This window comes from Dermacentor albipictus, chromosome 5, assembly GCF_038994185.2.
Source record: "Dermacentor albipictus isolate Rhodes 1998 colony chromosome 5, USDA_Dalb.pri_finalv2, whole genome shotgun sequence".
Lineage (NCBI taxonomy): Eukaryota > Metazoa > Arthropoda > Arachnida > Ixodida > Ixodidae > Dermacentor > Dermacentor albipictus.
Genome location: NC_091825.1, coordinates 129,757,919 through 129,768,384, shown reverse-complemented (window position 1 = coordinate 129,768,384; position 10,466 = coordinate 129,757,919). Strand labels below are relative to the sequence as shown.

At 47.8% G+C, this 10,466-nt stretch overlaps 1 protein-coding gene across 1 annotated transcript; it reads right to left on the bottom strand.

Moving 5' to 3' along the window:
• Positions 1-2,953: 2,953 nt before the first annotated feature.
• On the bottom strand, positions 2,954-5,692 carry LOC135906421 (presenilin-1-like). Its single transcript, XM_065437802.1, has 2 exons — positions 5,336-5,692; positions 2,954-4,493 (listed from the first exon to the last, which is right to left on the bottom strand). The coding sequence occupies exons 1-2, from the start codon at positions 5,654-5,656 to the stop codon at positions 3,144-3,146; spliced, it is 1,671 nt and encodes a 556-aa protein (XP_065293874.1). The 5' UTR covers positions 5,657-5,692; the 3' UTR covers positions 2,954-3,143.
• Between the last annotated feature and the right edge of the window lie 4,774 nt (positions 5,693-10,466).

Here is a 10,466-nt window from a genome sequence, read left to right as displayed (position 1 = left end):
TGGCCTAACGAGCAGGGTAGAAGTGATGGAGAAGGGCTTCGGTGCCAGGATCGAGGGCCTCGAAAGGACCGTCTTTACTCACTCCACGGCACCGGTCAACTCCCCTGCCTCCCCCATGGTCAGAAGAAACACTGCAACAAGCGATATCGCCACACCAAAAATGGCGGTAAAGTCCGCAACCATAGTAGAAAGTAAAAATGGAGAAGGCAAATAAGCGAGAACCAGCCGAAAGGCACCAAGCGCAAACGAACAATCAAGGCAAGCTTCTAATCTGGCAATGGAATTGTCGCGGGTTCCGCAACAAGAAATCTGTCTTGCAACAGCACATCAGACACACTACAGACAAGCCGGACATCATACTCATTCAAGAGACCAACACCGACACACCAACACTTCCGGGATATGAAACAATTGCCGTTCCACCAACAAAAGCCTGCAGCGGCGTAGCGATCGACGTTTGTCAGTAACAGGTTCGCGTGGGCCGAAATTGACAGAAGTAATCCGGACAGCAAATGCGAGCACTTGTTCATCGAAGTCTTTCCCAAAGGCAAGAAGGCTAAGAGCATACTAGCACTGAACATGTACAGCAGCCCGAACCACAGAACGCAATGTTTCAGAAGACTGTTGAAGAAGGCCAGGGACAAAGCCGGGGACAACCCACTGATTATTGCCGGAGATTTCAACGCCCCAAACGTAGAATGGGGCTACGGCGTCACCAGCGCCAAAGGCAGAAATCTTGCCACCGATGCGGAAGAGATGGGCCTCAACCTTATCACGTCCGCGCTCTACCCTACCAGGATGGGCAACTCCGTCTCGAGGGACACCACCCCAGACCTCACATTCGTTCTCAACACCGAGGGGGCCACCTGGCATAGTACCGGCGACGACCTCGGCAGCGACCATTACATTGTGGAAACGTCAATAGCAATCGCCTTGAAACCACTACGAAAGTGGAGATACACGGATTGGGATGCGTTTAGACAGATAAGAAAGGAACGTACCGACAAGCCCGCTACACTAGAACAGTGGACGCAAGAACTAAAGGAGGACGCCCGCAATGCGACCAAGGAAATAGAAACCGATGTCCAGACAATCGGGATGGACGCTAAGCTCGCTCACATGCTGGAAGCGAAAAGATCCATACTGCAGAGATGGCGTACCCAGAGACTCAAAAGAAGACTTAGGAAAAAGATTGCATTACTGAACAAGGACATTGAGCACCACTGTGTAGTACTCTCTAACCAACAATGGGACGAAGTATGTGCAAGGGCCGATGGCAGCGTGACATATGGAAAAACTTGGAACCTACTCAAACACCTTCTTAACAAAGGTCAAACCAGGAGCTCCCAGACCAAGGCGGCTGACAAGATAGCGAAACGTGAACTCAAAAACTGCAACGTGCAGGAATTTATGGCAAGACTTGCCGAAAGATACATGCCACTCTCGAGCAGCCATGAAAACGAGGCCGAGGCATCCGGTTCCCCGTACACGGGAGCTGACAACCCCGACCTCGATGAACCCTTCACCCTGGAAGAAATCAGGACCGTCCTTCAAAACTTGAATGGCACATCGGCCCCAGGTCCGGACGGTGTTAGTCCCGAACGCTAAACCCTTAATGGACCAAATAAAGTTTTCTTTATCTCTCTCTCCTTTTGGCTGCTGGTCGTTTTGTGTGGTTACAATCATGCAGCACTTCCGGGCGCTTGTGGATTGTTTGCGCTATTAAGAGTTGTAGAGTTGAACTGGTTTATATGTGATCACTAGGAAAAAAAATACATTGTGAGAGAGGCATTAACTGTGAGACGCATATAGCATCGCGACAAACGCTGCACTTAGCGCAATGTTAAAAAAGAAAGATCAAGCTTATTTTTGTTCCTAAATGTTCTTATTTTCTGCTGACTGACAAGTTCCACATAATACTCAATAGTCAGCGACAACCTGTGAAGGCAGTGTCAAACATCTGTCAAACTCGGGGACTTAGCATAGATGCGCCACCCAATTAAGCTCGTTCGTGTCCGTGTCGTCAATTTCAATCAGCATCCTGCGGTAACTACGTTTTAAGATTAGGAGTCATAAATGGCAACTGCAGTGTGGTTTTTCGGGTGGGGTTTCAACTGATCTGAATTCTTAGGTTGTTTAAGTGATGCTCATAATATTATTTTACGTCATACCTCCAAGTACTGGAGATTTCATTTATCCAATGCAGTGCGGGCGGATCTAAAGTATTGCTCTGCCTAGCTGACAGTAAGTGTGACGTCCACCTTTGAAAGTAATTGAAAGTGTTCACAATAGACAATGTGACAGAACTTGTATGTCATTGTTCCCTGTCACAGAAACTCCTTAGGATGTATAACTTGCTGAGAACTCATTAGATTGACCAAAGTTTCCTCAAGGCTACATCTCACTCATGTGATTATGCATCCCAAAGGTATCTAAGAAAAAGATGACTGTCAACCGAATTTGCACTTCCTTTGACGTCAACTTGAGTAACTGGGCATGTGCAGCTAGGTATCTGATGCTCTTAAATGAACTTATTTTACGTGATCTTGGATCACTAGGAATGCTTCCTCCTCCAAAGACAAAAAAAAAAAAAATCTGGCAGAAGCCATATCACAATGGATGTGATATGGATGTGATATATATATATATATATATATATATATATATATATATATATATATATACTGATATGAAGCATTGAGCGAGTAGTATATATATAATAGTATAGAGAGTTTAGTGTGTGTGTGTGTGTGTGTGTGTGTGTGTGTGTGTGTGTGTGTGTGTGTGTGTGTGTGTGTGTGTGTGTGTGTGTGTGTGTATGTGTGTGTGTGTGTGTGTGTGTGTGTGTGTGTGTGTGTGTGTGTGTGTGTGTGTGTGTGTGTGTGTGTGTGTGTGTGTGTGTGTAAGATTCATTGCCCGTTTTATGTAGCAGGTTAAGCTGTCGAATTGGAAATAAGGTTCTTAGAATTGACGCATATTTATTCAAAGTGTAGCGCTGTCAGAAGAGCAGCCCAGGGCACGGAGACGTTAGCATATGAGGCAAAATAATGGTAGACGCAGAGAAAGTACAGTTAGAGCTCAGCAGGCCTATTTAAATTTGAATGTCCAACTTGCGAGGACTATTCGTTGCTAGCTCCTTTTGTCTAAAGCGCCAAGGATCCCACAGCGTCGAGGAATGGCTCGGCGAGAGAGACACTTGAAAAATAGGCTAACATGCCCAGGCTGATCGACAGAGGCAGCGCCGGCAGAGGCTTCTGCAACACCACCAGTAAGGCGAGCGTGAGAAGGATGCCCACTATTATGGACACGTAGCAGGCGACCACCGTGACAGCACTGCCACGCCTCGAAGCTTCGCCCACGAGGACACTGTAGAAGATGAAGTCACCCAGGCCCATCTTCATGCCTCGATCCCCGGGCAGGCCATCTGCGGGTGCCTGGTACGCGTATCCTCTTGCAGCGTCGGTGGTGTACGCGGGTCTGTCACGTCGGTTACGACAGCTGCAAGGGGAAATGTTCTCCGCTGGGATGAAAGGCGGAGTCGTTTGATAGCGTTGAGCGTCGGGGAAGTCGGCGCCATGCGTTCCGCGCAAGTCCCTAGCGTTGCGTGAAAAAAACGTGGCCCGGAACTCTCTTGGATCTTGCCTAGCGGGAGTCCGCTCGTATGACGAGCCGCCAGCGTGTTCCTTCTTGCCTGGCGTGCTGCCTGTTTCGCCAGGGCCTGTCGTGGCGCCTGACGCCTTGCACATTGCCAGCTTTTGTTTGCGTACCGAACGCACCACTACCGATGTTTCTTGAATTTCATCTGACGAGGACAGATACCCTTGATTTGTCGACGCAGTCAACGAGTCCGAAGTCACAGTCGAGACAGGAAGGGAGTATGTATGTTCCTCACGAGCCTGAGCGCTAGACGGTGAGTTGGGCATGGTATCATGAACACTGTGTTCATTCACTGATTGTATGGCATGGACAGGTGTGGGAGAAGTCAACATAGAACGAAATTTTTCAGCTTCGCAAGAGCAGTGATCTGTACGTACAGCCACAGCCGAAGAAAAAGCGCGGACGTCGGTCAGGCTCGCTGTGCGTTCACCAAGGTCGTAAGACCAGGCGGATGACGTGGAAAATATTAGCGCGGGGAACAGAGGTTCATTGCGTTCCTTCGCCGTCTCTAGGAGCATCCGAAGCGGCCCCACTACGCACAGCACAGCGAATACGTCCCAGATGGAGATCAGTACAAGCAATGTCCAGGAGGTCCACTCTGGAAGGGACTCCTCAATGGTAAGGGCCATGAGCACGGACGTGTATATCAGATATCCTTGCTGCATCAGAAACGGCCCCTCGAAGTAGAGTGCCGCGATGCCCGCCATGCCCACGTTCCAGGTGATGAAGGACCACGTCAAGTGGTCCACCGAAAAGTTGAAGTAGAACAGTAGTCGGCCACCGTAGTAGTAGCCCGTGGCGAAAAGCAAGATGGCCGAGCCACCCATAAGCCAAGCCTGCAGGTAAATGTGCACGTTCCTATTAGGAAAGCAGAGACGTGTGAAATCCGATAATTTGAAAGTTTACAGTTCAGTTGTTGCAAGTCATCTTAGCAGCGACGCATTGGCGATGAAGTTGCGGACAGTTCGTAGGTTTTCTTGAAGCATCCAGCTTTCAACACAATCACCAGAGCATTCACGTTTGCGCTTCATTGATTATTCTCCCAGCTTTAGCCAATTATAGATAATTAATCGGGGCTTTGGGAACGGTGAACTTTATGTAATTCGATGTGTGCATCTTTTGTTACAGGGCTGTCGCCCTGTAAGGTTGTGTCTTTCAGCCTTGTGTTTCGCTACCACGTCTTTCCTTACCGGAACTTTCTCGTGCGTGTTACCAGAGCCTGCCTGACAATGCTTGCGCTTCAGAACTTTGTTGCAGTGAGGGGGGCGGCATCCTTCCACAGAACAGTTCACACCTAAAGAAAACAGGGTGTCGGGGCGGGGAACACATATGCCCACTCGGATAAGCAGTGGGTAACCGACGAGGTATATATGCAGCTTTGTAAAAAGTATGCGGGCTACCTCGTGCCTTCTCCAGACATGTCGCTCGGCTGTGTGATATGGTTTCCGTGACATTTCTGACACCGCAGACCTCTGGATCGAGTAATGAGTACGAGAATTGTTTTCGTTTTGCAGGGCGTCGTAACTTTTGTTATACGACAGGAACTCCTTTGGACAGACAGTAGCCAACACGGCGGTTGCAGGCAATGTAGCCTGTATACTTTTGACAGAGACCGTACATTCGGGCGTTTAAGAACGTTGTGCGCGTGTAGCTGGGGATACAGAGTAGTTCTGCTGACCTGTATGATTCGGTAGTGGCCACCCTTGTAGAGCAGCACCATTGTGCAGTTGACGATCATGATGACCGAGAGGAAGCTGAAGGCGTTCGCGAATGAGCTCATCAGCATGACGTGCTCCTCGTCGCCTCCTCCTTCCCCGTCCTTGTCCGGATAACGCACGTAGCCCAGCCTCAGGTCGTCGTTGCGGCTGCTCTCCAAAACCCGTATGAGTACGCTCACGGTCAGCATGCAGATGGACACGGCTGTGACAAGCCTGATGGCCTGGCGCAGTATCTCCTCGTACAGCCGTCCCAACAGGCCGAGCACACGACGAGGATCCATCCGTTTCAGCTCCGCAAGACGAACAACGAATTCAACACCGATGATGCTGATGATGATGATTCCACATGGCGCATACCCACCACGGGGTATCTTCTAAGAAGATGAAGATGTCGTTCCTTGTGTGGAAGTTGCACATACCCATTCTGAGGGATTTGGAAAGAATCGGGGCGCACTAACCGATATAAAAAGTAAAAAATGTAAAAGAACTAAAACGCAAGTTGACAATATGGAGGTTACAATAAAATTAAACTGAGATTCGAGAGTAACATTAAAAAAATAGAGAGGAGCCAATTAGGGCATAAAAAGCAAGCAAATCAAAATAAATTTGGCAGAAAAAAATGAGCATAAAAGGTCAAAATTCATTTACTAAATTGCATTGAAGCTAGAAGAACGTCCTAGTTGGCAGAGCAATCTTTCCACCGTGCCCAATAGCCAAGACACCCAACGAAAGTAAATTAGGCGCAATAAACCTAACCCATGACTACAAAGCGGTATTTCGAAGATTCTCCTTTCTTAAGAAGTCGTCGATAATGAGTTAAACAAAAAGCTTTTGAAGCCTCATCTTCCCTAGCAAAAGGACAAATTGGTGGTGACGCCAGACCAACCCTGTGTATATACATAAAAAAATGAGGAGTCATTCCACTCGTTGGAGTTGGATGACCAGCGAAGCTGTAGCACATCACACAGTGTTAGAGAAGGGTAGGCGTATTTATTTTTATCATTTGGTAATGCTAGTGACGATAGCTTTGTGATTACTGTGATATATACTGATTGGTTCGGTTACAACCTTAGACAGAATCTTGGCCAAAGCTAAATCTATGCACGACCGTTGTTGAGTATTTGAGTGACTTAATTGGATTGATGTGGCACTTCAAACAAAACTCTTCTTCTAGAACAATCTCTTCTCAAATGTCCACATTGAAGTCTCCGACGATGATCACAAAGGTAGTGTCACCACGGCTAACCCATTGCAAAGTGCGCGGTCATGAACTTCTCGGTATCACACTTGGATGTGCCTGTATACATATACACAGTGGATATCACAATTCCGTTTTTCGTTTGTACGGCACAGACATCCCCACAGTCGATGGCATTGTCCCCCTGCGAGTCAAGGCCTTATGGTTGTACTTATATTTTGTCCTTTGCGTATATGGCAACGCCTCCTGCTCGAGAGTCCATGTGCTGTTCACAAACGATTCCAGTATACCCATCGACTTAAGAGAAAGCATCTGGATCAAACGTGATGAAAATTCATCTCGTTTGATGAATGATCAAACGTGATGAATGCAGAATTGATATAGCCGAACCATGTAACGACGTCTTCGTCAATGCACCTGCCGTTTGATCTACCCAAGTAGAATAATGAAAGAGAGTGTGCTGTGTTTGGCATCTTTTCGATCTCTTTTTCAGTGAGGGAATAGATCGTTGATTAATGGACGCGATGATGATGATGAGTCCTCAATATATGGCATGTACCCACAGCGGGGGAAGCGCAATGAATCATGGGGGGAGGGGGTGTTGAATGCACTGACATTTATTGGAATGAATGGATAATTATGAAATTTTAAAATTTGAGAAGAAATTCAAAGCAGATAAATATATGACTACAATAAAAAATGGCTGTGGCTTAGCTAAGGTTAAGCCCAGGATGCGAAGCATACTAGCCTTTATTTTAACGCGACAGCGTTAAGGAGCTCGTGTCGCAGAAAAGCCGGTGTCGTCGGCGTCGGCTCAGGCGTGCGGCGCTTGCTCAGGCGCACATTTCGTTGTCGCGCCGAACGCTGCGTTGCTCGACGCTCACCGCGTCCGATGCGGGGCGCGTAGTCGCTGCGCTGTAGCAAAGCCACCAAGAAACAGTCTCTGTAGCACGCCGCAACCTTCGCTTCTCATTCCAACGAGCAGCTCTGTCTCCAGGAGGCATCTCACCTCGTGAGTGTCTAGCAGAGGCAAGCGCAGCTGCTTATATACCGCCGCGACGCCGCGAGCGACGGCGCGAGTTGAAGCTCCGTTTCTCCTCTGTCGTGACGTCACGGTGTCACGTGGTATTGAAGGCGACACCGCCGCGCCTGAGGAGCTGGGTTGAGCTCTCGTAATATGCTTCGCATAAAAAATTCACCGACGATTACAATACTCCCTATGCGAAATTTGAGCGCCGCTCCATACGTGTTTTCACTTCGCGATATGTTGGTTGGCGCGGACACTCTGTCTTGTGCGACAGGTTGCAAACGGAGGGAAGTGTGGAGCGACTGCCTCGCTAATCGGGAGATCGCGAGGTGAAGCGCATGGGTGACGCGTGGGCGCTATTCGTCCTGTGTTTCCACACAGACGACACGTGCTACTCTGGCGCCATCTCGTAGCCATCGTCGCCGCAAAGCCCCTCGTGCGCGACACTACACTTTTCACGCTTTCGCCATACCCTTCTCCATTCCTTTCATCCTCGCGCTCGCTTCGCTCTCGCCGCTTTTTTCATCCCCCCCGTTGCACTTCGCGTTCGCTCTCATCTTTCGATGTGCTCGTTCGCACGGTTACGCGGTAGAACGCCGTCGCTCGTCGCAAAAAAAAATTAATTTAATTATGGGGTTTTACTTGCCAAAACCACTTTCTGATTATGAGGCACGTCGTAGTGGAGGACTCTGGAAATTTCGACCACCTGGGATTCTATAACGTGCACCTAAATCTAAGTACACGGGTATCTGCGCATTTCGCCCCCGTCGAAATGCGGCCGCCGTGGCCGGGATTCGATCCCGCGACCTCGTGCTCAGCAGCCCATCACATAGCCACTGGGCAGCCACCGCGAGTTTCGCTTGTCGCAGGAACGGGCTACGCGCTAAAGCTTTTCGGAAACAATTCGTCAACACTACAATGACGTTCGCCACCTAAACAGAGAGCGCAGTGCTTCGGTAGAACATTGAGATCTTTCTTGCTCACCGGATTAGCCCCGACGGCAGTGTCGTCTTGATAAAGGAAACATCCACAGGCGGCGGATCCTTTTGTAATTGGTACATTCAGAAGACGCCAGGTAACATAAATCGTTCGCCAGCGATAGTTTGCGCGATTTACGCTGAAGATCTACGAAAAGTGTTTGCGAACCTGTCAAAGCGCCAAAAAAACGCATATAAGCACTGCTACGCCTCAAGCCATCTCACTACTGAAGAAGGAGCTGGTCGGGCTCCGAAACGTCGTTTTCGTAAAAATAAATATTGGTTGGAGTTTTCCATTCTCTTTAATTCAGTTGTCTTCAACCAAGCAGATACCTTCTGAATGTTTACCTTTGATCTCTTGGCAGTGTAACTAGTTTTGCCAGGCGGATTACCAAAGCTACCAATCTATATGTCTTTTTGTTGTTGTTGTTGTGATGGAAATAGGAGTCTACCGTTTTTCATTCCTTGAGCCGATTAGGCACTTTTTACGGAGTTGTATAGAATTGGCGCAGTGTAAGAACTGAGAAAGAGCTGTTGCACTTCACTATTGCACCTCACTATTGCAGAAGTGCGGGAACCGCATTTCACGGTGATTCGGAGCCTGGAAACATGCCGACATCTCTTCAGAATTTCTACTCAGCATTCTGCACACCCCCTTCTCTCTCTGATAGAAAACCGTCCGGGTGCTCAGATACACCCCTTGTTTCAAGAGCACAAATCACGACTCCCACGATCACTTTTTTGGCACTCCGACCTCTGCTACCCACCATGGCTTCTGCAAGCGCCGAAAATAGAAACGTCAATCGAAGGCCTTAAAAATAAAAGCGACGTTTCCACATTAGCAGCAAAACAATTAGGGTTACATCACCTATTTGACAAGTACCAGGAATCTATTCACGTCTACACGGACGGTTCTGTAGTCAAAGAAAGTGCGTCTGCAGCTTATGTTATACCATCCTTAGGGGTAGAGTACGCTTAATCGACTAGGACACACGTCGTCACCAACAATAGCGGAATTAGTGGCAATTCACCAGGCCACTCATTTTATCAAAAGATATGAGACACCAACAAAGTGGGTAATTTCTACGGACTCTTTATCTGCTTTAGCATGTCTTGAAAATATTGATGACAGCCAACCACACGTACGAATAACATACACAATACTGAAGAGTTTAACTCAGGCTAATGAAAGGAAACATGAAGCGATATTGCAGTGGGTCCCGGGCCATGCTGGTATAGCAGGCAACGAACTAGTGGACTCATTGGCAAAATCAGCCCATAAAGATGCAGAAGTTGAACTCATCCCTTTATCACCAATGGACACAAAACGGATATTGAGAGTACTAAAGAAAGACTTGTGTATGTCAACAAGGTTTAATGAAAAAACCCAAGGAATCAATACTTTACGAAGTAGACCCTCACCTCGAATACCAGCTGGATGTACAACTTTCTAAAAGTACCGAGACACTAATTCACCGACTGCGCCTTGGGGCAGCATACACCAAACATTTCCTGCATCGCATCAAACGGGCTCATTCCCCGGCTTGCTCCTGTGGCCACGACGGTGAGGATGTTCGCCATCTACTCCTCGAATGCCCCAATATACGAGATACAAAGACAGCAGCTAGAACAAAAGCTACACTCCATCGATCGTCACCGGCCTTTCTCACTCGCAAAACTGCTGGGCCCATGGCCATCGAAAATAGCACAGAGAAAAGCATTGAACGCAATTGAACATTTTTATGAAGACGCAGGCATCATCAACAAATACTAGGTATTGCATTGAATAATCACACGATGTCACTAAAACATTCTCCTATTATTTGTAATTATTAGTGCTTGCACATTACGTGTTATACCTTTTTTGTTGTTGTGCGTGAATTATTTTA

Excerpts from the sequence above, each read along its gene's own strand:
- LOC135906421 (XM_065437802.1), bottom strand. The coding sequence starts at position 5,656 with ATGGATCCTCGTCGTGTGCTCGGCCTGTTGGGACGGCTGTACGAGGAG. Across the intron at positions 4,494-5,335 it reads GCCACTACCGAATCATACAG|GCTTGGCTTATGGGTGGCTC; the intron begins GTCAGCAGAACT and ends ATTTACCTGCAG.